The 26,060-nt window shown below is 55.8% G+C and overlaps 6 protein-coding genes across 6 annotated transcripts; 2 read left to right on the plus strand and 4 right to left on the minus strand.

Annotated features, from left to right (window-relative positions):
• Position 1: 1 nt before the first annotated feature.
• Positions 2-2,714, minus strand: IE81DRAFT_157981 (hypothetical protein). The gene is made up of 2 exons (XM_025510505.1): positions 2,468-2,714; positions 2-2,385 (listed from the first exon to the last, which is right to left on the minus strand). Exons 1-2 carry the CDS (start codon positions 2,615-2,617, stop codon positions 154-156), a joined length of 2,382 nt encoding a protein of 793 aa, XP_025368898.1. The 5' UTR covers positions 2,618-2,714; the 3' UTR covers positions 2-153.
• Positions 2,715-6,222: 3,508 nt separating this feature from the next.
• IE81DRAFT_324230 (hypothetical protein) lies at positions 6,223-8,245 on the plus strand. The gene is made up of 8 exons (XM_025514177.1): positions 6,223-6,460; positions 6,540-6,661; positions 6,739-7,138; positions 7,223-7,248; positions 7,323-7,389; positions 7,464-7,551; positions 7,631-7,759; positions 7,836-8,245. The coding sequence occupies exons 1-8, from the start codon at positions 6,254-6,256 to the stop codon at positions 7,955-7,957; spliced, it is 1,161 nt and encodes a 386-aa protein (XP_025368899.1). The 5' UTR covers positions 6,223-6,253; the 3' UTR covers positions 7,958-8,245.
• IE81DRAFT_303229 (hypothetical protein) lies at positions 7,836-13,029 on the minus strand. Its single transcript, XM_025512270.1, has 7 exons — positions 11,920-13,029; positions 11,556-11,851; positions 9,555-11,478; positions 8,940-9,490; positions 8,758-8,870; positions 8,548-8,684; positions 7,836-8,471 (listed from the first exon to the last, which is right to left on the minus strand). Exons 1-7 carry the CDS (start codon positions 12,949-12,951, stop codon positions 8,139-8,141), a joined length of 4,386 nt encoding a protein of 1,461 aa, XP_025368900.1. The 5' UTR covers positions 12,952-13,029; the 3' UTR covers positions 7,836-8,138.
• Positions 13,030-13,784: 755 nt separating this feature from the next.
• Positions 13,785-18,297, minus strand: IE81DRAFT_158079 (kinase-like protein). Its single transcript, XM_025510506.1, has 4 exons — positions 16,332-18,297; positions 16,083-16,259; positions 14,109-16,006; positions 13,785-14,027 (listed from the first exon to the last, which is right to left on the minus strand). Exons 1-4 carry the CDS (start codon positions 17,859-17,861, stop codon positions 14,006-14,008), a joined length of 3,627 nt encoding a protein of 1,208 aa, XP_025368901.1. The 5' UTR covers positions 17,862-18,297; the 3' UTR covers positions 13,785-14,005.
• A 2,468-nt stretch (positions 18,298-20,765) lies between these two features.
• Positions 20,766-24,456, minus strand: IE81DRAFT_303234 (isomerising glucosamine-fructose-6-phosphate aminotransferase). The gene is made up of 9 exons (XM_025512271.1): positions 24,140-24,456; positions 24,012-24,050; positions 23,858-23,930; positions 23,153-23,556; positions 22,834-22,999; positions 22,516-22,758; positions 22,159-22,445; positions 21,809-22,087; positions 20,766-21,733 (listed from the first exon to the last, which is right to left on the minus strand). The coding sequence occupies exons 1-9, from the start codon at positions 24,140-24,142 to the stop codon at positions 21,116-21,118; spliced, it is 2,112 nt and encodes a 703-aa protein (XP_025368902.1). The 5' UTR covers positions 24,143-24,456; the 3' UTR covers positions 20,766-21,115.
• An 820-nt stretch (positions 24,457-25,276) lies between these two features.
• IE81DRAFT_324235 (hypothetical protein) lies at positions 25,277-25,661 on the plus strand. The gene has a single exon (XM_025514178.1). The coding sequence runs from the start codon at positions 25,364-25,366 to the stop codon at positions 25,619-25,621; it is 258 nt and encodes an 85-aa protein (XP_025368903.1). The 5' UTR covers positions 25,277-25,363; the 3' UTR covers positions 25,622-25,661.
• The last annotated feature ends 399 nt before the right edge of the window (positions 25,662-26,060 follow it).

Here is a 26,060-nt window from a genome sequence, read left to right on the forward strand (position 1 = left end):
GCGAATACCGTTGTGACCAGGACATGTATATCGAATCGTGTGTGACGTGAATACAAGCAGTAAGGCTATTGCCGCAACGTGAAGGAGGATTACAGAGAAGGATGCTCGCGCAGCTATTTAACGAGTCTTGTGATGTCATTGATACCGTCCACATTATATTCTCGGGCTCCGACCTGGAAAGCGGCCAGTCGGAGACCTTGGCGTCGAAGGGGTCATGTTTTGCAAAGCTATCGGCGTGTTCGGCGCCTGACCTCGCGGGCTATGGACGGTGTTCGTCGGCGATAGAGCAGGTCCGATGAAGCCGTGTGGTGTTGCGAATTTTGTGGGCGAGCGCAGCGATCCGCTGGTTTGCTCCACATCTTCCGATAATCCGGTTTGACGCCAAGCAGCCTTGGGACGTCTGCTGCGACCAGACATGCCCAGGTCGCCAGCTTGGCCTGATGCTAGGGCTTGCAGCACGATGGAGCGACCTGCGCCCATACCGGCATACCACGACAAGTCTTCCGTGCCAGATCCTCGAGAGCCCAAAGGTTGGTGCATGGGAATGTCGTGGGTGTCGTCAATCATTGGCATCCTCGACGATGCAACAGACTCTGGACGGGCGGCATCGTTCTCAGGATGTTCGACCGCGCGATGACCAAGCGCACGATCGCTGGTGCTACTGTGTCGTACGATAGCCTCGTCCGCATCCGTCGTTTCGCCTAGCTCGGATTTATAATCCACGATTTCTGGGCTATCTTCTGCTCCTTCGTCTTCGTAGGTCGACGAAGAAGGGCGACATCCAGATCTGCGCCCGGCACGGCCCGTTTGCGAGCCTCGTCTGACGGTGCGGGAGCTAAAGTCGGTCAATGGCGCCTCAGTACCAGCCGTCGTTGCGTTGGAATGGGCGCGGTTGGACTTTGCTTGCCAGTCGGGAACCGAAAGACCGCTGTCGAGCGGATGCGACGGATGCCCTGCAGAATCGTAGCTGGCTCCGACGCGAGTTGCTTCTGCGCTCTGCTTCCTGTCTCCACGATGCGGCGCGAGATCGTTTGCGAAGATGCTCATTCCCTGTATCCTGTTCTGGTGCTGATGCGCTGCGCGTGCCTCGAGCGCCGCGTGTACGTCGACCTTGAGCGGAAAGGCTTGCCTCTTGAGCATGCTCGTGACTACGAGAGTGTCGAACACGACTACGGCCCACAGTTCGACGGTGTGAAACAGCTCGTTGGTGCGCATAAAGGAGCTGCCGTATTTCGGATCCGGAACGAGATCTCGCATCTCGGGGTAAGATTTGACAGCAATCCAAAGGATAGGTGCAAGAAGACAGACCATCAATCCCCAGATGGAGCCGAATTCGATGATACTATGCACGAGGAAATTTCTGAGGATCTTGCGCGCTGTCCTTGGTGCAACTGGTCTCTTCAAGATTTCAGTCTCCTCGTGCCGGAGAGGAGCGACGCCAGCAATGTATTTGGCCATTCGAAATGGAGTCAACTTGGCCATTTGTCTTCTTCTGGTCGCCAATCTCGACGTGCGCTTGGACGATAGCAGTTCGTGCGATTGTTCGGGTCGCGAATAACCATCAGCTCGCCCATCTTGGCTTCGCCCAGTAGAACTGTGTTGTAGATCGATGGCCAAACCAACGGGGCCTTCATTGGAAGGTGGTGCGGCTGGGTATGATTGACGATGCGAGTTGGCGCTGTCGTCCGGTTCGGTGCTCGATGGACACCTCGAATCGTCGGACAAGCGCCTGTAGGCTCTTGCAAGACGTGAGCAAAGGGTGATCGCGATCATAGCGTAGGGAATGACAAGGATGGCGATCCAGATGCCTCCGATCAAAGCCCAAACACCGATGTAGAAGCAGGCGTTGGCAATTTGCTCGTGTACTTGCAGAGCGAGCCTTTGCATCTCGTCCGTGACGACGCCGGTTGTGCCAGCAGCCTGGATCAGAGGGAGTAGGGTGTCGGTGTATACGTCGAGACCCCGGTTGTTATATACGTCGGAGATGATGATTGGCGGAAGAAATGAGGCGAGAAAGGCAATCGGCAGGCCCAACCAGCCCGCGTGCCACAGCCACGGGTTGAGATCGGCGGGTCGTAGAGGCCAAATGAGGGATGAGGCGGCCATATGATTCCAGGCGGCCAAGAAAGCTGGAAACAGCCGCATGGCTTCCAATGTGAGGGCGTTATGGGGCTTCTGATATGTTGGACCCCTGAACCACTGGATGAACTTGATGCGATATGCTGCATCCGTGGCGATGAAGATTCCACCCAACAAGATGGTCGAGTCCGTAATTTTAGGAACCAGTATGACACCCTTTCGAACGCGCACCCTGCGGACAAACCACCATTCACCGCGGAAGATGAGCCGCGTCATCATAAATGTTGCGAAGAGTGTGATGGCGATCTTGGAAAGAGGAGACCCAGAATCAGCGTGATGATCCGTGTTCGGCTCGATGTGATCTCGCCAGGCATCCTGCAGCACTCACTTTTGTGGCGAGGAAGAAGTATACCTGATCCCAATACTCGGGTGTCCAGGTGCGGTAGACGACGGGCTGCAGATAATCGTACAGAGCCCCTGCGCTCGCGATGGCGCTCGAGGGCAGGGGCGAGACGGGACCCTTGTCGAAAGAGCCCATGATGCCGGCAGGAAGTGCTCAAAGCAAGGTTGTGGGCCGCTGACGATTGCGCAACGTGGTTCGTAAGCTCGCGAGCGGCGCGTCCCTGGTCGCCTTGCACGGCACACCGCCAGCGATTGGTGCCGATGGGTAGGAAGAAGATACGCTGGCTGATGTGCTCTGATCGGTCCACGGCAAACGTGAAAGCAAGGCTTTCAGAGTTGCTGACCGTTGATTCTTGTGCTAAGTGTGAGGAAGTGACAGGCGTGGAATCGTAGAGCTCTTCTTGCGTGGGATCGGTTACTCAGCGAATGCATCTCTCGATCCTCACACGACGATATATAGTAGTGGAAGTGTGTCACGGCAAAGGGCGACATTCCCTCGAATGTCGAGTGGGAAGAGATCCGCACCGGTGTCGTGTGGTGTCGAGGGGAGCTGAATGCAGCCGTCGTCTAGCTGCGAAGAGATTCACAGCGCAGCAAGCGCAAGAGTCCCCACATTCACATTCGTGATTCGACGATCCGTGACGTTCACGGCATCAACGGCAAACAAATACTCGTGACTCATCAGTCAGAGGGGTGTGCAGTATCGCAGCTTGGATCAGAAAACCTTCATCAATGCAAAGAGAGCAGGCACGCGGGCCTAAAGTCAACAAATTTGCATGAGGATGAGGGGTCAAACAAATTTTGCTTCTTGCTCTCCGCAATCGGGGTGCGCGGTGGCGAGAAGCCGAGCCTGCTGCATATGCATATGCTAATGCTAATGCTAGCAGGCTTCGGCCTCGAGCAGGAAAGCCGCCTACGATTGTGCTTGCAATTTGACGACTCGAAGGCCGAGGCAGGGTGGCCGACGTGCGCTGCACCTCTTGCATCAGGCCCCAGAGCGTACTCACTATACCAGCGGTACTCACGACTCCAGAGATAGCGCGTCGATCCCCTGCAACGCGATATGCACACTTCCCCGCGTGGGCCACAAACTTGGAATTTCGACATCTCGACTGGAGCACTCACACTGTGACTGTGTGCCATTCACGATTGACGCTCGAAGGGATGTCGCTTAGCATAGCGCGCAAAGCTTTGCGGCCTGCTATTGGGTATTGCCCATCCCGCCAGTGACGCCCATGCACGCAGGAGCGCATCTTTCTTGCTCCAGCAGAGAGGCGATGTGAGCAGCCTAAATCGCGAATGTAAACTGGCACAATGCCAGATCCGTCCAGCTGTCGCGCACAGGGGGCAGGGACGCGGCGACGGGGACAAGCGACAAGGGACAGGGAGAGACTCGACCGCGCACAGACGAACCGCCCGAGCGCGCGCAAGCAGACCGAAATCGAAGAGTCATGAGTGGCACATGCTGATGACAACAGCGATGCAAAGAGTCTGCTGACGAGGCGCGCTAACGCCTCTGCATGCGCAGAGGTTTGTCCGTCGATTCTGCGAGGTTTGTGCGCCGCCCCCCTTCAGAAGAGAAAGTGAGCTAAATATCGACGTTATTGCAGCATTGTGATTGTTTGACGTTGGTGATTCTGGGCGGGCATGCAGACGATGTTCAGCAGGCCTCCCGCATGTACTGAGCTCGTGCTTCATCGCCTCGCCTACGCAACGAACTACAACAGTGTAGCTGACAATGTGAGATAAGGCCGGCAGCGACTGATGAGCAAACGGGGCGCCCAGTCTGCTCGCTCACGACTGTATATGCATGCACCTGCTTGGCTGACTGTCGCAGAGCTGCAGAAGCGAGACCACGCTTGTGTTGCAGTAGCGGTGGTAGTAGTAGTAGTAGAAGTAGTAGTCAGCCGGAAAAAAAGGATCACTCATCTTGAGTCAACTTAAATGCAGATAGATGAGCGGCTCGTCGGAGAGGTGTGCAGCAGTGAGGTGTGTATCAGGGTCGAAGATGGTCGATCTGCCGTCTGCTTGGCTCCGTCCCCATGTATCGCATTGATCGTCATACTCTCATTCGTGATCGTCGGAGCCTATGGCGGTTGCTACTCCCAGCTATTCTGCTGTAATGCAGAAGGCGTCGGTCGGGCCCCACCCGAAAGACGTGTGACTGTCTAGCTTCCTTAGATCATCTGGGCACGGAATTGCGCAGTATGAGCATTATCAATTTGCGGCAGCAAAACTTGTGTCTGGCGCGGCTCGGCCAGAGAACTCCCGCTGCGTGGTTCTCAATGTCAACAAAGTCCGAGTCACTTAGAGCGAATGCTTCATTGGCTCAAGGGCGGCGAGGTGTGTATACCTGTCAAAGTCTGGCATGCAGGTGGATATTAACACATCGTGACCGCGGCTCTCTCATGACAGGAAAGCCTGTTCGTTTGAGCGCCGACGTACGTCCACAATCCAATATTAGAATATGTGCCAAGATGCTACTTTATGTCTGCCGCTAGCGTGCGAACATCTGTCGTCTCTGCGCACTGGTAGAGAAGCGAGAAGAATTCATGTGATGCTTGACTGTGTGTGTGAGACGGATGGACTGTAGGTACAGCACTACCAAGGTTTCTGTATAGCCGCGACGAAAGTGGCAACAGTCGTTTTCAAATTCCGCCCCCCCGGCAAGCTCATCGATCCTGCTGCTGCTGCTGCTGCTGGCTTTTTTCCGATCAGCTTCTACGCTTCGGCCATCGCGTGGCTAGTGTGAGCATGTATGTGGCTGGTGCATGCCGCTGCAGCGGTAAGCCAATCTCGCGGTGCCGTTTCAAGATCGAGAACCGGAAGAAGAAGCTGTGCATGTGCAGGGAGCGTCGCAGCTGTGCGTGCATCGTGACTGTGACTGCTGATGCTTCGGATTCGCGGCGGGGCTGGCATTCAAGATTCCGTGACAAGGCAAAGCATTCGCATTCAAGATTCACACGTGCTTGTAGGCTCGCATTCGTAATTCAATTGAGCTTCAAATTTGTGACTCTAGAAGATTGCGGGCTCGCAGGCTCCCCCAGCTCGACTGCGCCGTCACACCCGAGCCGAAACGTGGGTCTGCATCGCTCACTGCATGCTCTTCCGTGCGAGCAACGCAGTCTCAAGACATTTGTGGTTGGCACTCCGATGATACGTCGGCCGCGGCACGTACAGCAGTCGACAGCCGTGAGTGCTAATCTGATGAGAGTCTGAGTGCGCAAAGCCTTCGATCGCAACGTCTTAATTGTATGTGTTCACTCCCATGGCAAGCCTACCCTTGGCGCGCGGCTCTCTCTCTGCACGCGTATGCAGAGCGCTAGACCGCGCTGCTGGTTGACGCGTGGGCATATGCGCCAAGTTCACGTGTGCAGTATGTGGCAGGCACGCACAGCACAGCCTTTCTGCTGCTGCACCAGCGTTCATCCAGCAGAGCTGAATCGTGAATGCCGTCATGTGTCTGTGGTCAAGAAAGCTCTCTTGCGCTTTGACTACAAAATCAAACACTCATGGCTCATCGCAAATTGGGGAATACCAATTCAAATTGGGGAATACCAATTCAAGGCTTTCCTGAAAAGTTCCAACTTACGGTAAGAGGACATCTTTGCTTGGCCTGCCGCCGTCGGTGCGTGCCGCACCTGACAGACCTGCCTTTGAAGAAATCGCGATTCCGTAAGTTTGATTCGCTGTATACCGGAAGGAATCAAGAAAATGTGCCTCGGTTTTGACCACGTGCGGCGATTTTTATCAGGATGCTCGACGAGCAACAATGCCGTATGCCGACGATACTGCCTCGCTGTTCAGCACGACAACGACCTTGCTAGAGCTGCCGAGCCTCACTCGCGAAGGCACGAGCGGATTCGATGCGACGTCGTTAGAGTGTGGTGGCGGTTTGAGCGCAGAGGAGACCTTTGTCACCTTTATATGCTCCTACAAGAATTACAACCCAGATGATCACTTTCTGAAGCTGCTTGAGGTGCGTGGTTGATGCAGGCCAGATTACAGGACCCCCCTATGACGGAGCACAAAGCCGACGCGATCCTCTGCACGCTCAGCGGGTTGGATGTCCAGCGTCATTTGGAAGGAATTCGGCCACGGGATTGACGTCTCTAAAGAAACGCTTGAGCGTGCAGATACCTCGCAGGTTCCTGCTGCAGTCGCCCACTTTTCACCGCAAGTGAGTCTGCACCGTCTGTCAGGCCGACGTTCCCTGATTGGTGGTGCATTCAGCTCAACTACATGACTCGTTGTTAGTCCTCGCGACGAGGCTGAGGTGCAACAAATCGTAAACGACACCAAAAAGAAAACGAGTGAAGCGATCAATACACTGTTCGACTCTGAGCGCCCCACGCTCCTGCTCGTCAGGGAGCGCGAAGTGCTGGGCGTGATCATCACAGCTTTGCTCAAAGCTCTAGACTTGAGCAATCCTCTCTTCGTTTACCCAGCACCAAGCATCGTACAAGCGCCAAAATGGGCAACTGTCAAAAACGCATCCTTCATGGCCGCTGCATCGGCTGATGTCAAGTGGGCGACATTGACCATACTGACCCCTCCTGCAGAAGGACATACCAACGAAATTACCAAAGAGCAGGAAGCAGCTTACCTGAAGGACCAATATGGCTCCGGTGCTAAGCCGCGCAAAACCAATGCTGAGGTGCGCCGTGATAGACTACTCTTCTCCAGCGAGACGGCTGCTCTGACGTCACTTTGCCACCCATGAATTCGTGCTCATGCTAAGCTGCTCGCTGCAATGTGGGAGCCAGAGTGAGCAAAGTCGCTCGAGAAGGTGGCTGGCCAAGTGCGACGCTGAACTTTCCTCTCCCTCTTCTCACTACTAGCGACATCGCCGAGCAACAGCTTGATCGCGTTCTCGAAGCACTCGAGAGACGAGGCGGCATCTGGACGGTGAGAAGATAACGTGAAGGATACGCAGATGACCATTCTCTGCTACTGTTGCTGATTCGATTTTCTTGCTGCAGCACGCGGCGCACCGCTCGACTCCAGGCTTGCGAAATCCCGACCCGAAACAGAGACCCGAATTCATCGTCCGTGGCGTCTTTCCACTGAGTGAGTCAGCTGCTCCTCTCCCACATCATCCACTCAGCTCGTTCGACTTCTCACGCACTTCTTGACCTCATGACGACAGTCTTCATCGAGAGGTGCAGAAAGTACGCCGAAAAGCAGCGAATGCCAATGCCGTCCGACGTGTCGCCCGAGACGAAAGCGAAATGGGCACCTATCATCACATCCGCGCGCGGTGTCGCCAGTGAGCATGGTGAGTGCACACTGCCAGCCACACGAAATGCCGGAAAAAAGGGCATGTCATTGACGCGTAATATGTCTGCGTGTAGAACACCAGTCCGAAGATGCTCTGGCTGGCTGCTCAATACGTTGCACCGACGAGCCCTTCAAAGGGGCTAAATGGAATGATCGCTTCTTTACCAGCAATGTGGCAGGAGGGAGCGGCGCATGACCAGATCAGAACGCGCGCCGCTCCGTTCCTCTGCTTGGATCTCGAGCGAGGTTCAAGCTCCATCCAGAGTCTTGGTAGACCGTCTCAAATCATGAGGAAGGATGGGCACAGGACATCATCGAAAGAATCACTTGTACATACAGCCACGGGAACGAGGAAATGAAACAATTCTGCGGCGTTTTCAGTAGTCACTATCGTTCGCATCATCGTCGTCCTCGTCGTCGCTTTCAGCGACGACTTTTCGAGCCCGGCCACGTGTTGGCCTGGTCTGCCGCTGTGGTGCCTTGGCAGGTTTCGTAGGAGTCACGTTCTCATCATCCTCGTCCTGATCATCTTGGTCGTCGTCGTTGGAATTGCCACGCTTCCGAGACCTGTGAGTAGCGAGAGCAGCTGCATTCTTCGGCATTGTGGGCTTCTTGAAAGCATTCTCACCCTTCTTGCGGCTCTTCTTCCTGGCGGCTGCAGCAGCGAGTGCAGTCTCTTCTTCTGCCTTGGCTTTGTATTGCTCAAGTATCTGTGAAGCAGAGAAGCCATCGTGGTCCATGAGCAATCATCGGAAGCAATACTTACCAATGCTTAGGAATACTTACTGCTTCGAATTCCGCCAGATCCCCTTCAGAGCCTGACATGGCAGCTGCAGCACCTGGCACGCGGCCTCGGCCTTTGATGGATTGCACGATGGCTTGGAAAGAGTTGTACACGCCAACATCGTGCAGCTTGTCTTGGTCTGCGACCGAAGTGGACAGGTCTCAGAAATTTGGCTGCTAATCGTTTGCTTCTCTCAGCGCTCCTCGACTCACAAAAGGGCAGGCCTTCGATGAGGCGTTTGACGGACCTGTCGCTTTTGAAAGGAAGCAGGGACAAGCAGTAGGCTACGTCTCTCCACTGCCGCGGCTCGGTAGTCAATCGGAACCTGCATGGATCGTAGAGAGCAACGCGTCAGTCTTTCGTCGCGGAAATCGAGTGCAGCCGCATCACTGACCTCTGACACAATTTCTCAACGACATTCTCGGCCTGCTTCTCCTTGTCGATGAATTGGAAGATGTAGCCCATGATGCGGGCAAATTTGTCTTCATCTACGGCGTGAGCACCAATCGAAAGGTGACTGATGATGTCCGGCAAATTGTTGTAGACCGCGTTCTCCTTGGTAGCTAGCTCGGAGAAGAAAAGCTTTGCAAGGTCTGAGACACGCTCCTCTGGGTCCTCGATGCATTTGGCCATCTCGCCGAGCTGACCCTTGACCTTGATCATTCCGTTCAAGATCAGATGGGTGAGGACCATGAGGGTGTGCTTCTTCACGCCAAGATCTCGGTCGGACAAGCCTGCGTACAAGCGCTCAGAGTTTTCGTCTACCAGGTGCCCAAAGGAGATGGCAATGTCTCCTAGAGCAATGACGACGTTGGACCTCACGACTGCATCGGTGGAGCTGGCGACGATGGACAGGAGCAGAGGCAGATGCGCCTCGCAGTACTCGGAAGAGACACACATGAACTTGCACATAGACATGACTGCCGCTTTTCGCAGGTACTCGTTCTGACGGTCCCAGGCACTCGTCAGCATTGCGAGAGATAAGGTGAGATCCACTCACGGCACTCACCGGGTAAGCTTTTGGCGCGCTGCAGATTTGACCGCACACAGGTCCGAACAAAGCCAGCAGACTATTGTGGCCAAAGAGGAGCTCCTTTTCTCTGACTTCTCCGACGACGTCCCCGATCTCGTCTTCGGCGTTGCCAGCAACCTGGTCCAATTCATCGGTCGTCGGCGCATCGGAGCTAGGCGCATCCGCCTTGCCTCCTTTCTTGGAACGGCCCTTCTTGGCTTTGCCACCAGCTGTTTCATCCTCGCCCGCGTTTGCATCGCGGGCCGCCAGCTTGGCCTTATCTGCCTCCGCCTTGCGGCGCTTGTACTCTCGCTCGATGAGCTCGATGTAGACGATTTGCTTGAGCGCCACGTGACCAACGATGAACAGAAGCTGTGCTAGCGAGAAAGCAGGTGCCAGAGATCCTCTTGACTGTTTGGCCGTCTGTTTGTCCGGCTTCGGCGTGCCTTCGCGTACGGTCACATCATCTGCGTCTGAGCCCGTGTCGAAAGTTGTGCCATCGTCGGAAGCGTCATCTCCAGCTTGTTTCAAGGCAGGTCCATGAGGTCCAAATACCCTAAGCGTCATGCTTCGAATGATCTCTGAGCAGAGTGCATCCGGCTGTTCGCCCAACAGATAGATCGTCTGAATCGCATTCTCTGCCAAGCTGAACCACTCGCCCTTGTCGACAGCAGCAGCCACAGCGACATTGCTGGACGGAGCCTGCCACATGACAGCAGCGCGAAGCTTGGCAAACATGGGATGGCTCATCGGAAAGCGGACCTGCTCATCAGACAGAGCGCCTTTGATCTTCTTGATGCTTCCTCCAACACGACTGAGTGCTACGCAGGTGTACTTGGCTAAGACGATGTCTTTAGAGCCCAAGGGTCCTAGGCCAACGCTCAGCATCGCATCGACATGGTCGGCCACGATCTCGCGATGAGCGACAGCCAGCATTGAAAGCACAATGATCGCGCCGCGTCTCTGTGCACGAGGCATGGCTCGGGGAGCACTGTACACGCCCCAAAGCTTGGCGACAACCTCCGGGTGGACCATGTCTTCAGCACACATTGTGCGGAGGAGCTCTTCCAAACTCGTGAGCTCAGCGAGGGTGGCGTTGAAGGTGCGCTCCACCATGTTGCGCGCAATGCGTGCCACATTGTCTCTTCCTGACAGATCGGGCAGTGGATCGAAGTACAGCGCGCGGTACACTTCCAGCAGACGGCTGCGAATACCCTTGAGCTGGCTGCCGTCGCCATCTTCGCCCAGGGCTGATGCAGCGGTCAGGGTATTGTCTTTGGTCCAGATCAGGTGGACCATCTTGCGAACACCTGCGTCGGCGCCTGGAATGCGGTACTCATACGCGACCCTAAAGAACTCCATGCTCTCGAGTACTTCAGCCTTCGACTTGCTGACCAGAAGCTGGCTGAGCAAGGGCATGGCACCACTGAGCTGATGTATGAAATGCAATGCATCGACGTAGTAGCGCCTGGTCAGTCGTAGAGTAATGACCCTTTGAGCGTCTTCAGCGCTAAGTCCAGCCGCTGCGACGTCCAGTGCTCCCTGTCCGCCGGTGGAGGAACGACGCTTCTTGGTTCGTCGCTCGGCACGCCTTCGAGGAGTGGCCATGATGATGCTCGCCTCTTCCTCGATCGCTTCCTCCTCGTCAAGCTCTTCCTCTTCCTCCTCTTCCTCATCATTATCGGCAGGCAAGTTCAGCTTGGCCTCGAATTGCTTCAATTGCGCGTCGACGCCAGTCAAGCGCGCTTGCCATTCCGCGTAGTCTAGCTCGCCTCCGTGGAGAACGCCGTAAGGATGTGTGAGGACAAGTCGTGTGAGCAGGGCTATTGCCCCCTTGCGGACACTTGAGCTCTTGTCGCATAGGGCTTGTGAAGCCAAGTCTGTAAGTGTGGTTCTCTGAGATGGAAATTTGGCAGGCAGGCTAGAGTCGTAGAGTTGTTGCGATGCGTCAGCCACATCTCATGTTCACATGGGCTCCTCTGAGCGGTCTCAACTCACTCGCAAAGCTTGACGCAGACAGCCACCGCCTTGACTCGCACGTATGAGTTGACATCGAGAAAGCGCTCAAAGAGGAGCTCCCAAAAGTGCTTGACCTGCTTCTTACGGGCCTCAGCACTGCCGCGCTGAGCATCAGCGTTGCCTTCATTACCGCCCGTGCCAGAAGCCGCAGTGTCGTGCGAGCTGCCGTCACCTCTGCCAGCTTGGTCTCCTGATGGCAAAGCGTCGTCCGTCATTGTCAACTCCTTGATCATAAGGCCAAGGATCTCGATGAGCGAATTGCGCATGGGATACGACTGCGAGAAGACCGATCGTGTTAGCCAATTTCGGCGCGCACAGGCCCCGAGGAGTGCGAGTCACCCACCTCGCTGTCCAGGTGTTTCATCAGAAGACTGATATTGCGCAGCATCATCCTGGGCGCCAGCTCCGTGAGCCTGATCAAGAAGCGAGCAAAGCAGCGCGGACTCTTCGTGTCCATTCCGCCGAACTCCCGTGCACCTACATCTCTGAGGACATCGTCGGCCAGGCGCTCGTGGTCATACTCGGAAGCCAGCATGAAGAGCAATTCGGCGCTCGGCTCAGCCAGGTGCTCGTAGTACGCCAATGCCTGAATGAGGCCGCTTTGAACTGCGAATGCCTGCGCGTGGTTCTTGACGCTAGTGCAGATGATGCGGAAGATGCCTGTCTTGACCGCGACAAGCTTGAGGTGCGACTCGGTCTCTTGCAGCATGAGTGCTGGTTTCAGGCTGCACGACACAAAGGCATCTCGCGTAGCCGTGGCGGGAAAGAGCAGGGCAGTGCTCAGCCTCAAGCTTCGCAGAAGGACATTGAGCAAGCCTGGAAGGACGCCGGACCAGTCGTAGCCTGTCAGATCGACTGCGCCAGAGTGTTGAGGTGCTGCGGCTGCGAGCCGGGCTGTAGTCGCTGCTTTGGCTCCACCACGCCCACCTCTTCTTACACCTTTAGGCGGTGGCGCTGCTGCGCGTTCCTCCCTGGTGGATGCAGCTCGCTCAGCTGTCACGATGACCCAATGCATAGCAAAGGCAAGTCGCTCAAGCGGAGATGCCCAAGCGCGGTACGCATCAGTGCCCTCTGATAGCGAAGCTGTGGCACCATCGATGGCTGAATTGTACGCCGCTGAAAGACCATCTAGCAGGGTCAAGCGCTGATTGCCAGCCAGGACGGCATAGTGTTTGACCAAAGATAGGAGTTGAGAGAAAGTGTCATCATTCTCTATAGATGAGACGTTGCTTAGCGCGTCGATTGTGGATGTCAAGAGCGTGGCGACCTCTCCGCTTTGGGCAGTGCTGAGGTCGTGCTCCCCTGCCACCGTGTACTCAGCATCCCGAACCGCGAGCAGCTCGTCGGCGAGCACAAAGGCCGGAAGAGCTGACATCGCTGCGTCGTTCCGGGCGTCAATTGGTCTGGAGTCTTTGACGAAAGCGCTTTCAAATGGGTCGATGATGGCAGCTTGGAAAGACGCATACTGATCCAGCAAAAGCAAAGTCAACAAAGCGAGCCGCACTCCCAAGCGCGCGAGAGCAACACGTAAAGCGGTACATCAGTCACGCGTGCATGCGCCTCAACAACAATCACGAATCGCAGAATCAACGCGAGCGCGTGCGCTCTGCATGCATCCTTTCGGCTCGAGCTAAACGCGCCGAGCGTACGCGCGTTTGGCGAGGCACGTGACAGAAATGGCCATAGTCTTGATTCGTGATTTGAGAGCAGCAAGGAGCGCGATCGAGCGCCCTGCGAACCGGCTATGCGAGCCGCCTGGTGCTCGTCTCACACTCAAGACTCATCCGCTTCTTGTGGAAAGGATTGTATTCAGGTTTCCCGCGTCCAGGGAGTGCAGCTCGACAAAGTCAAGACGAGCGGCACCACTGACAAGGCAATAGTAGTCGGACCTAAGGTAGTGGAAGCAAAAGAGTGTGTGGTTGTCGAAGATACGTGCGCGAGAACCTCGCGCGCGCCCTTTGACGACTTGGAGACCAAAGGAAGGTGAATTGGATGACTCGAGCTGGGAGTTAAGGAGGGTATATTTGAAGCTTGCTAAGCACGTGGGGTGCAGCAGCGTGAGAGTGATCTAGGGTGCAAAGGACGCGCAACGAGGGTATAGAGCGACAAGAGGATACGCCGATCCCTTGAACATTAAAACGGTCTGAGCAGGCTGAAAGGAGGTGAGGGCAGAGCGAGCAAGAGCCAGTCTCAGCAGCGCATCAAAGACCGAGATGCGGCCGTAGAGCCTGTGGTGAATGAGTAGCAGCGCAGAGACGAATGCGAGCGTCCAAGGTGAACAAATGGCCTTGTGAGATGGGCCAGGTATACTGGATGACGAGAAAGAAATGCTGCAATGGGCGCGATCGGATGGAAAGGGATAGTGCAGAGTCGCATTACAGGACTGGCGGTTTTGCAGAGCTTGCCCGACCGCCCGCTGACTGAGGGCATCATCGTGCGACTTCGAAGAAGCTGCAGTGATAGAGAAAGTGAGGGAGGCGAGTTCTCTGTCAGAGGCCGTCAAAGATAGTTTAGGCAAAAGTCAGCACTCACGTAGTAAAGCGCTTGATCTTTTTCATGCGCTGGCGGTTGCGTTCTTGGAGCTGCTCATCGGACGATGCGACGCTTGGGCTGGCTCCCGCTTTTCGGTGCCGCGTGTCAGAGTTAGTAGCAGCGCTGTTGGACAAATCTGCGGCTTCGCGCTCAGAGGCAGCATCGTCGCCAGAAACCGCTCCACCAGTCTCGTTGCCGCTTCGGGCGGCAGAAGACTCCAGAGAGACCGCGCTCGTCGAATTGAAATTACCATTGCTGGTACTGCCCAAATTTCGACGAGAGCTGGGTTGTTTGCGAGACAGCCTGTTGAACGCTCGGCTGCCAGAGGATGCTGAAGTCGGAAGTTTGGACGACTCTTGCCTTCTGAGCATGCGGTACGTGTCAACCACGCCTCGTGAGAAGAGATTGTTGCCTTTGCCACCATTGATCTCCGACTCGAACTTCTGACCGGAAGGCGTGTCAACCATGTCCCAGTCCTCATCTTCATCGTCAGTTTCGTTGATAGTGCCATGTGCAGGCACACCGCTAGCGGATAGCGCGGTGCGGCTCTTGTTGCTGTGAGTGACCGAGTCGTGTCCCTCACTGCTACCGGTGCCACCTGTCGCATTCGCCGCTCGCTCACGGCTGTAAGCGATCGAAGTCGGCTGCGTTGAGGTGGAAGCATTAGATGTCGAGCCGTCGCCGCTCGCCTCGCTCTCGAGATGCGCAAGGGCCGCGACCGCATTGCGCGCCGCGGTTTCGTCGTCCTCGCTCTCGACAGCGTTCTCCTCTAATTCCTCGCTGGGTCCGCTGGAGAATATTGAGGAGATGGCCTCTGAGTCACGGCGACCTCGGAACGAGTATCCATCGAAGAGAGACTTCTCGTCTGCCCCTGTGGTCTTCACAGCGGCTCCAGACTTGTCGGCTCCGACATCGCCTACGCCGGCGGAATCTGCTGGTGGCCGATCATCAGACGCATCGCCAGCCATGGCTGCTTGGTTCGACACGGAGCCCTCCTCGAAGGGATCATCATCCGCGCCGTTTACAACTGGTTGCATGTCCAAGAACGTTTCGTCGAAGTTCTGAGTATCCGCCTCATTGTCAGGGTCGATTGGCGGAATATATGGTGCAATGTATCGCTTGTGGAAGACGTGTTGCCACTCGATCATGGCAAAGTAAGGGTGCTTCTTGATGCGTGGCTCCTTCATACGCAGCATGGGGTTGCGCTGAAGGAGCCCTCGTAGAACGCTCTTCGTGTCCTGGTCAAGCACACGATCGTCTGGAAACTTGAGCTCGTCGTGCAGCACGCGCACGTACATGTCAGCATGTGTCTCCGCCCAGAAAGGCGTAATGCCGGTCAACATCTCGAAGAGCATCGTGCCAAAGCTCCACCAGTCAACTTCGTAAGAGTAGGCGCCTCCTTGGATGACCTCTGGAGCTAGATACTCTGCGGTGCCGCAAAACGTCGTGGTCGTGTCCCGGTCGTCCGCCCAGCGTGCTTTTGAACCACGAGATGCAAAGGCGTCAGAGGCCGTGGCTGCACCGTCGTCTGAAGCTGACATCCAGTGCGGCTGGTGAGCTTTGCCACCGCTAATTTGAGCACTAGAGTGGGAGCGCTTAGGCGAGCCAGGTGGGGGCGTCGAGGACCCAGCGCGTGCACCATCTTCGCCATGGACCGGAAACTCCTTGGACAGACCAAAATCGGACAGCACGATGTGGCCGTCAGCGCCGATGAGGACATTCTCGGGCTTGAGATCACGGTAGATGACGCCGGCGCGGTGCAGCCCCTCGACGCCTTCTACGATCTCTGCTGCATAGAAGCGCGCCCTGTCGCGTCCAAGTCTGCCCCAGCGAGACAACTGCGTGGCAAGGTCGCCTCCCGGATGGAAATCCATCACCAGATAGAGATTGTTCTTGTCCTGCATGCAGCATCGTCAAAGTATTAGCTAAGCTGGAAGCCGGGATATTGGCATGGAGAAACTTGGGGGTACTCACATGAAAGCTCCACCACAGCTTCACTACAAACGGGTCGATCACATCATTGGCCATGCGCTTCAAGACTGCTTGCTCCGTGAGTGTGTGCTGCAGCTCCTGATGGGCGAGTACATGACGCTTGTGGATGGATTTCATCGCGAAGAGGCCGTCGCTGGCTTTGTGACGAGCCAGAAGTACCTGCGCAAAGGGAGACGGCGAGCGAGTCAGCAATCGCAATAGCCACAGTCACAGCACAGGATCAGTACCGACCTTGCCAGCGCAACCTTTGCCGAGTACGCGAATCATCTCAAAGTCATCCACTGTGACTTTGTCTTTGTCTTTATGCTCGGAGCGCACCCTCCTGTGCTTGCGTTCGGGCTTGGTGTCTTTTCCAGCTGGCGCACTCAAAGCGTTGTTGGAGCTCTTGCTGTTCTCAGCCTGGCCTGTCTGCTGTGCAGAAGCATCCTTTGTTCTCTGCGTCTTGCTCGAGGAGCTGGCATGAACAGAGTCGGGCTTCTCGTGTTCTTCCGGAATGTTGGCAAAGCTTGAAGGTTTGCGACCCACATCACGGGCGTGGTCTGAGTCGTTAGAGGGGGCCGCAGAGCTCGTTCGAGACGGCACAAAAGGAGGTACACCTACCACGCTGTTGCGTTGCGAAGCGGCTTGAGATGGGGGTCGAGAGATGGCTGATCGACCACTGGCGCTTTGGGAATCAGCTTCGTCCTCTGTGCGACCTCCATCGTCCCCGACCGAGGGTCGGCCGTGCGGAGCTGCCAGGCCCACGTTGGTGTTCGTCGGCGCGACTGTCGCCTTGACGTGCTCCGCCAAGTCGCTCCGCACCTTTCTCACTCTCCGTTCGACTCGCACGCTCTCGAAGTCATCCGAGCCAACTCGCACAAATCGCCGCCAGGCTTTGTGTTTGCGCACGGCGGGTATGTTTGAAATGGTAGTAAAGTACGTGGCGAGCTTCGTCGTGATGTTGTGTGCGTCCGAGGCCTTCTCGACAGGTGTTGAGGGAATGTTGCCCGGCGATGTAGGAGTCGTGGCCCCGAGAATGCCCTGACCCTTCTCATCAGCGGGCGAGCCTGACTTGGTGGGTGTCACAGGCGCCAGCTGGGCAGCACCGTTCTCGCCCTTTGGACTCGCTATTCCCGTCAGGTTCGATAGCGCGGATCTCTCCCGGTTACGATTGGCCCCAGGTGAGAGTGTTCGAGAGATGGTCTGCAGGATTCTACGCGAATTAGGCTGAGAAGCAGAAGTGGAATTTTGCGCCACAGTCGGAAGGGCAGGAAGCGCTGGCAAAGTTTTGGAGCTACCGGAAGTGGGGATGGCCTCTCGTAGCTTTGCGTCCAAGTCGCCGATCTCCACCACATTTCGAAGCAGGGTGAGGTTGTGGGTTGGGTTGGTGATGTAGAGCGTGTACGCAGGAATGCTTGGCTTTGGCGGTCCCTGCCTGCTGCTGCGCTTCGAAGTGACGGGCTCTTGGCGCTTGTCGCGAGCTTCAGCAACGCTGACACTCCAAATGCCATCCTCTCTGCTGATGGCAGCAGCAGCGGCCGGGCCCACGCCCGAGGCCGCTGCCGTGGCTGCCGCGCTTTTGGACGCTGTCAGGTTGCTGCCAGCCTTGGAAGCATTGCCTAGGTCGAACAGACCCTTGACGCTTTGTCTCGAGCCCAGACCACCTGCGCCCGAGGTGTTACTTCGATTGGAGTACTGACCTTGGCCTGTGATTGTGGAGAACTTCTTGCCGGACGACCCGTGGGACGAGATCGTCGCTGGCGGCGAAGTGACGGCCGGCATCTTGAACGCTGTCCAAGCCAAGCTGTAGCAGACCACTAAGCTCTAGCCAAAGATCCAGATGGGCAGCCAGATGAGCTGGTGAAACGGTGAAAGAGTGCCGATGCGCGATGCTGTGGCCAAAGTAAGCGGCGCTGCACAACCCAATGAGCTAGTGAGTCGATGGAAGGGTGCCGATGCGCGATGCTCTGGCCAAAGTGTCGCGCCTCAGCCAGCTCACGAAATGGCTGGAGTCAAGAGGATGGTCGTGTGCAAGATTGAGACCTGGGTATTGGAGAATGTGGGTATTTGTGTATGATGAGGTGATGTGTAGCAGGTTCGAGGAAGCGTGGGATGCGACCAAGATGACTGGTCGAAAGTCGGTTTCAGATGTTCGCGAGCAGCTGATGAGTCCTCAAGCGTCGAGTTCAAGCAAGTCAGGTCGCGAGTCTGAGTGTCGCGGAGCCTAGTGCTCTCACCAAGGCAGGACAGTAGCCAACCGCCGCTCGCGTTAGCCGCGTCGGACGCGGCCCCAAGCCAAAAAAGAGTAGAGGCTGATTGATTGCAGGCAGGCAGGCCGCCTCAGGCCGCTGCTTCGAACAACGCTAGGCTCGTACTGAAATGCTGAATACGAGCTGCAGCTTGACACGCGCTCCAACAGTCAAGAGTCTGAGAGTATCCGCCTCTGCAGTCAACCCAGTCTCTGCTGCGCGATGTGCGTGAACCAGCGTGGGTGGGTGTGATGCTTTGAAAGGGCAGAGCGAGGACTGCTTGGGGAGAAGGCTGTGTCGGAATAGGAGCTGCTGGTTGGCCTTTTGTCACGCTACCCTCCCGCAGGAGTTGTGATGTTGTGCTCAAGACAGCTCAGTCGCGAGTGATGGATGATGCTTCACCTGAGTGATCTCAATCTCAATCAAGAATGCAGCCAGACCGGTGGGAGACGAGCTGCGTCAAGATCAGCATAATAGAAACGCGAGACGAGCTCAATGGCGCGCTGGACCGACCAGTGGACAGCAACGATCAAAGCAGACGGATGACGGACGCAGGCTGCAAGGGTAAACGTGAATTGAATCAAGGGTCCCGAGGCCAACACTTGACTCGAAATTTGTATTCATGAGCCGAGACTCAAATTGCGGCTTGTCAATCCGATTTGAGGAGTGCGCAAAGCCGACGTTTCAAGATTGATGAAATGCATTAATCAAAATCTGGGTGAGTCTCTGGCCTCGGCTTCGGAGAAGAAGAAGAAGCAGCGCGAATGAGGATCAAAACCAGGAATCAAAACGCCGGCGCAGTCAAAAGTCAGGGAGACTTCCAGAGCGACCAGCAGCAGACTGATCCATTGCGCAAATAGCGCCGGCCTGAACAGCCAAGTCCGGCTCGATCTGACTCAGACTCTTGACTGCCAGCACTGCCACTCGTGACTGGGCTGCTGGCCTGTATGTCTGGTCATCATTCAAGATCAATCAAAAGCTTTTGATTTGCGAACCACAAGCCAAAGCTCTTCTGGTAAAGTCATGAGTGTTGTGCTTCGTGCATGCAAGATGTGATGCTTGCTTATCAGCGGCCCGAGCAGCTGCTGATGGGTGGCAATGCTGGCTCGCAGGAACCCGCCGTGTGATGACGGCGGGCAGAAATGACCCGCCCGACCACTGCCGTTGCTGATTGGCGGCAGTCTCACGACGAAGTTGCTTGACCTTCAGCCATCGTTTCATGATCTTGCAAGTTTCATGATCTTGCAAGTACTAGGATGTGCACATGCCCACCCGTCTACCACTTCCGTTGTCCTCATCGTCATGCAGCAAGAGCTGGTGCAACCACTCGAGTCGTGCACGAATCGCACTGCGAGTCACGAGTAGGCTGCAGCACAAACGCAAAGCATTTCAACGCCCGACACCTTTAAGGTGTTGTGGAACACGGTGAGCGCATGGTAGGCACCTCACGGCTCATGCGGACACCCCTGCAGGCCCGCATTCGGCCAGCTCCTGATGGTGTCGTACAACTCTTCGGAGTCTGTAATGCCGCTGAAATGACGAAAAGGCCGCGTGTTAGACAGGACACCCCTTTGGCAGGACACCCTTTTGGGTGTCAAGTTTGCCTGACTGAGAACCCAAAATGTACAAGCAATGAGGACAGTCGTGAGCATATATAGTAGTTAGTCTACTGACTCTACTCGAGTCTTTTCGTGACATGATTGGTAGGGAGCCAAGTTTATATTCAGGTTCCCAGCCCTCCTGTGAACACAGCTATATATACGTCCTGCGCAAAGAACTTCGATCTGATGTCACTTCGCGAGCCACGTTGGGGGTGCTCATCTAGGTTCACAATTTGAAAGCAGTGGTGCTGGGGGGGCGTCCCCTGACCCTGAGGATTTTTAAATCAGCGGCGACGAGGTCCTGCTTGCTTGCTTGCTTGCTTGCTTGTGACCTTATCGAAATGATCACACCTTCCACGTGACGAGTCTCTCCATCAGCGCATAATCGTGGATCAAATCAAATGCTGCATGGGCCTGCCTTCCTGCTACCGCGCATCCGCAGATGAAGAGTCACGAGTGGCGTCTGCCCAGGAACATTCCCTCCAGTCAAGAGTTTTTGAGTTACATCATTGCCACAAGCATGCTCTAGCAAGCCACTTAATTGCTCCATCAATGCGCAAAAGAGCAAGCCGTACGTAGCTGACCTAAAGAGGCGCGTGTGAGACCGCCAATATCCCCATTCTCATCAAGCTCACGAGTCATGAGTGCGACTGTGTGCGGGGAAACAGGAAGGCAGGGAAGGTGCAAAGGAGCGGCGCACAAGCATGTATGCGTGGAACGTGCATCGCGTTCGCGCACCCCTCGGTCTGCGGGAGCGATGTAATAAGAGCTGCCTGGTCCCTCGGACTCAAGATGAAGACACGTCATGGCTTGCGCTTCTGCGCGGGCCTACGCACATTTGTCCGTGTTGCGTGGGGCTTCTCTGTGTCGGGCATTCGACAGGAGTCACGAGTTCATGTGGCGCATAAGCTGAGCGCCGTACAGGAGACGGACCATCGTCGCACGAAAGCAGACCTATGATTTCAGGGCCAAATGCGGGATGGAACTTTAGATTCTGGAAGCTGAGGGTTGCGCGACTTTGTCTGGGGGTTACAGGGAGGGGGAAAAAAGGGAGGAAAAGGTCTGCTTCACAACCACATAGTGACCAGCGCCAGTCACATCGCCTTCTCTTGACTGCGCTAGGCGTTCTAGAGAAGTCGCTGTAAGAGTCTGCTTGCAACAAGCCTCGACCGACATCGCGTGCCGTCTACTCTACGGTGACCGACTTTGCCAAGTTTCGAGGGAAGTCGACATCGACGCCAGCAGCGACAGCGAGGTGGTATGAGAGCAGTTGGAGAGGAATGACCGTCAAGAGTCCTTGAAGGGCGTCAACAGTTCGAGGCACCCTGATGGTCTTGCTTTGAGGACTGATGTCTTGATCGTCATCGTTGCAGATGATGATAGGTTGTCCTTTTCTGGAAGTGACCTGCATCAAGGCGGTCTGCACCTTGGGGTAGAGTGAGTCTTTGGTCATGATGATGATGACTGGCATAGACTCGTCAATCAGCGCCAAGGGCCCGTGCTTGAGCTCTCCTGCCAGAATACCCTCGGAATGCATGTAGCAAATTTCTTTGATCTTCAACGCTCCTTCCAAGCAAGTCGCGTGCTGATATCCACGTCCCATGATGAGCAAGCTTCGCTCCTTGGCCAAAGTACCGTGCGCCAAAGTCTGGAGGGCCTTGTCCTGTTCCAAGATCGCACGGATCTGGCTTGGGAGTTCATGCAAGCCATCAATGATGGTCTGGCGACGCTCGGCCATTGAGATGCGGTCTTCGGACAGCTGTACCGCCATCATGATAAGCGCAATGTATTGGGAAGTGTACGCCTGTGAAACACGCAAACAACGCCCAGTGAGCTGTCGATCGACGCAGGCACCTTGGCAGGCTCTCATAGAACGCACCTTTGTGGAAGCAACACCAATTTCGGGACCCGCGTTAATGTGAATACCGCAGTGGGTCTCACGAGAGATTGTGCTGCCCACAGTGTTGACAAGACCCAAGCAGAGAGCGCCCCGCTCCAAACAGTATCTCAAAGCCAAGATGGTGTCTGCAGTCTCGCCAGATTGCGAGACGAACACACAGACATCGTCTCTGAAGATGGGTGTGCGCCTGTCCAAAAAGTCTGAAGCCAGCTCGATGGAGATGGGGATTTCAGTCAGCTCCTCAAAGATGGCACGGGTCTGTGTACCGCGAACAAATCAGAGTCAGTGCTGTTTCGGTGTGCGTATCAAGCGCGGAGCGAACCACTTACCGCCAAGCACGAGTGATAACTTGTTCCGCACGCAATGAAAACCATGCGGCGGCAGCGACGCATCGTGTTCAAGAATGCGGTGAGGCCGCCCAGCTTGACTTGACGGGTGTCGAAGTTCACACGACCACGCATCGTGTTGACGACAGACTCTGGCTGCTCGAAGATTTCCTTTTGCATGAAATGGTCGAAGGAGCCCTTCATGATCTCGGCCAGCTCAACCTCGAGGGTCTCAATCGAGCGCATTGAAGAGAGGCCATCATTACGGCGCAGCCTGTGAATGTGGAGCTCTAGCGAGTACCAGAGAAGGAGCCTAGTCTCAGCTTTAGGAAGGATTCTGCAAAGTTGCATTGGACTCACCTCCCTCGGAGATATGTGCGATGTCATCATCCTCGAGATACAAGACCCTCTTGGTGTGTTCAATGATAGCACTAGCGTCTGATGCCACAAAGTATTCGATGGGCTGAGGCAAGCCATCTTCTGACAAGAAGGCGCGCGACTGCGAGCGAATTAGCTTGTTGTTGGCGCCCGGGATTTGCAGTCCACCAGGGCCGTCAGGGTGGCCACCGGGAGGAGCGAGGAGACCAGGCTGAGGAACAGAAGCTGTGCAAGGAACCGGTTTCATGGCGTGAGTACTGCATGGAGCCCTGTCTGAATCGCAAGTTCAAGGCCACTCACTGAGCTTGTCGTCTGCCTCGGCGGTGTTGCCGAACTCGACATCGACAAAATCCACCTTGAGCTTCTTTTCGGTCTTGACACCAATCAGAAGTGGGGAACCGCGTCGAGCGAGTACAATCTCGCCAGGGTAGTGCACCGACTTGAACACGAATGAGAACGCACCCTCCTACGGATTTGGAACCAGTCTCAGCGTGTTAGCAAAGGCGGGCCTAGCTGGCGAACCGCAAGTAGTGGGCCCAAACCTTCAAGCGTGGGACCAAGCTGACATTCGGAAGGCGCATGCTGACCAGCTATCGGCCAAACGAAATCCTCCACTCACCAGTTCCTTGACCACGCTCTTGATGAGACTCGTGAAGTCCGGCTTGCGGCCTTGGGCAGAGTCGTACAGGTACTTGCAGAGAGCAGCCACGCACTCGGTGTCCGTCTCGCTCTCAAATTTGAAACCTCGCTTGGAGAGCACGAGCTTGAGCTCTCTGTAGTTGGTGATGATACCGTTGTGAACCACAGTGAATTCGTTGGTAGGGTCAGAGCGATGGGGGTGGCAGTTCAAGGGGCTGGGCTGGCCGTGCGTAGCCCATCGGGTGTGAGCCATACCAGCTTGGCTGATAAAGGTCTTGTTGAGATCAACTGGAGAGTCTGCAATGTGCTTGCGGAGAGCCTGAACCTTGCCGACCTGTTTGTAAATGAGCACCTCCTTGTCACTGTCGCCATCAACAGCAATACCTGGAGATCACGGACAAGCCGAGGCAGACAGGAGCGTCAGTCGCACAATCCCTGCAATCTCACTCCTTGCGAGCCATTTGTTTGTCTTGGCTCTTCATGACTAGGCTCCGGTATCGCACGCCAATGATCTTGGTGCCTACTCCGAACGCTGACCTCGCCAGCATGGCTCCGCTTCTTTGCACGTGGCCCGGCCAAGTACAACGCCCCGATTTTCAAATACGACCGCTGCCTGCGGCGACGCCGCCTCCAAGTCGCGATCCGACCAATCTGACTGCCTGTGGTGCAACTGTTATGCACTCACCCGCAGAGTCGTATCCTCTGTACTCGAGTCGTGCCAGACCATTGACGAGAGTCTCTACGACTTGGCGTCGGTCCTGCAAAACACATCACAAATGCGATGTTAGCATCATGCCGATTTCGGCTTGTCATTCTGAACCGTCTAAAAAGACACTTACCTTCTCCACCAAGTGGTTGACGTATGCGAAGATGCCGCACTGTCAAGGCGAAGGAGCGCACTCGTAGGGTGAGACTTGGCACTCCCGCATGTATGCTTGTGATAAGACCCGAGTATGGCAGCACGTACCATTGTGGACCAAAAGGAAGCAAAGAGTACTAAACGCTCCTAGATATGGCGGAAAAAGCTGTGAATGCGGCTCAGCGAATCTAAGAGCGGCTCCACTGCTGTCGATGATGGTGGAGTCCTGCGGTTGTGCCGGATGGATGTAGACTTGTCAGCCAGCAGGCAAGAGTCAATGCGGGACAAGAAGGAGGGGTTGATGTGCTGACGCGGGAGTGTGAGCGTTGGTGCACAAGTCCAAGTCGTGGTGATGATGGTGGACAAAATCCAGACGATTACGAGTCCCTCGACCAACACTTGAAGCTCCGAGAGAGGGAAGAGGGGGTCGCGATGGAGTCTGCGCGCTTTGCGCTGCTCAATCCGTGCGCAAGTGCGTTTCGGTTGCATCAGGACTGGGCGCGTTGGCAGGCATCGCGGCATCGCGGCTACAGGCCGGCAGCGAGCGCTTTGGAGGCATGCATGCATGCATGCATGCATGCATGCATGCATTCATACTGCAGGGCGGGCGGCCAGCAGCTTAGGCTCGTGCTCGGGCGCGCACGCATGCCCCTCCCGCCGACGAGAGCCCCTGGCGGAATGCAGTGATCGGTCGTCCATGCGGCGACGCACGGGTCAACTGCCTTCCGCTCTGCCTGCGCATCAACATGCAGACTACTCTACTCGAGAGCGTCTCGTGCGGGCGGTTGAGCTGCTGCGTCGGTAGGTAACAGAGTCGTTACTGAAGGCTCTTCTACCGTCTCTCAAGACAGCGAGCATGCTTCAGAATCGCGATTTGTGTTGACAAGTGCGGCCACGCTTGAATGCATGCTAAACAAATCCGGTCCTCAATCTTGAATTGGAGTCGTGGGCTCTCATCTGTCTCGCTCGGCGGTTCGAGACCTGATTTCATGCCAGCTGCGCAATGCGCCATCGCCATGTATCAGACGGATGTCAGCCTGAGCAACGGCACGCGCACCAGCGCAGCCGTGATGAACACGACGCGCGCACGGATGCAAAGAGCGCGTCAGGCTGCTTCTGGCACGCGTCAACCGCTCATCAATAATGTTCAAAATTCACAAGCAATCACTAGTCAGAGCGCAAGGGCCAGCATCAACGGTGCTCCGGTAGTAGTGATGACTCACCGATCCAGTGCCGTCCACATCCAAGATATCTGCACATAGCCTTAGACATCATGCAGGGGCCAAACTTCGGTGCAGTCGGCTCGAGAGAGTAGTGTAGCAGCTAGCAGCCATGCAGCCAACCGTGCAGCACCCATCGGCGCCAGTCGACCCAATTCACGACTTGGAAGAGTCCGCGAGTATAGTCGGTGGCAGCCAGCGAGCGGAAGACGCCGTGGGTTCACACACGCTCTCACTCACCACAGTCGCGGGGAGCGGCGAAGCTGATGAGAGACTGAATCAGAGCGGAGTGTATGTATATGCGTGCTGCCCACCATCTGTCGCCTCTCGATGCGACAGGCAGCTTTCATCGCAAATTTCAGACTCGTGACTTTGGGATCGCTGTTGAGATGTTGATTGACCTTGCGTCTTCTGACTAGGACGAGGGGCAAGATGTGAAGGCGGCTGTGTATGCATATATATAAGCTGTACCGTACCGATGATACAGCAGCTACGGACTTCCGGGGCTCGTACAGACGGGCTGTGCTGCCATGCACGCGCCCACATTCGTGATTTACAGTCGCGAGCGTCGAGCACAGCCTCATGAGCGGGGATGAGCGTGGCCGAGATTGCAGGTCATGAGACTCATGTGTGACTTTGAAGATCTACCGTCAATTCGAATTCAGATCGAACATAGGTCCCTTGCGTGGCAAGCGAGCTCGCCGAGGCAGTCGTTCACAACCAGAAAGGCCCGCACTCTTCACTCGCGACTGTAGGTACTCCGACTCTTGACTCGTGACTGATGCTGGAAATCCCCAATCCTTTCAGCA

This window comes from Ceraceosorus guamensis, assembly GCF_003144195.1.
Source record: "Ceraceosorus guamensis strain MCA 4658 unplaced genomic scaffold IE81scaffold_38, whole genome shotgun sequence".
NCBI classification, from domain to species: Eukaryota; Fungi; Basidiomycota; class Exobasidiomycetes; order Ceraceosorales; family Ceraceosoraceae; genus Ceraceosorus; species Ceraceosorus guamensis.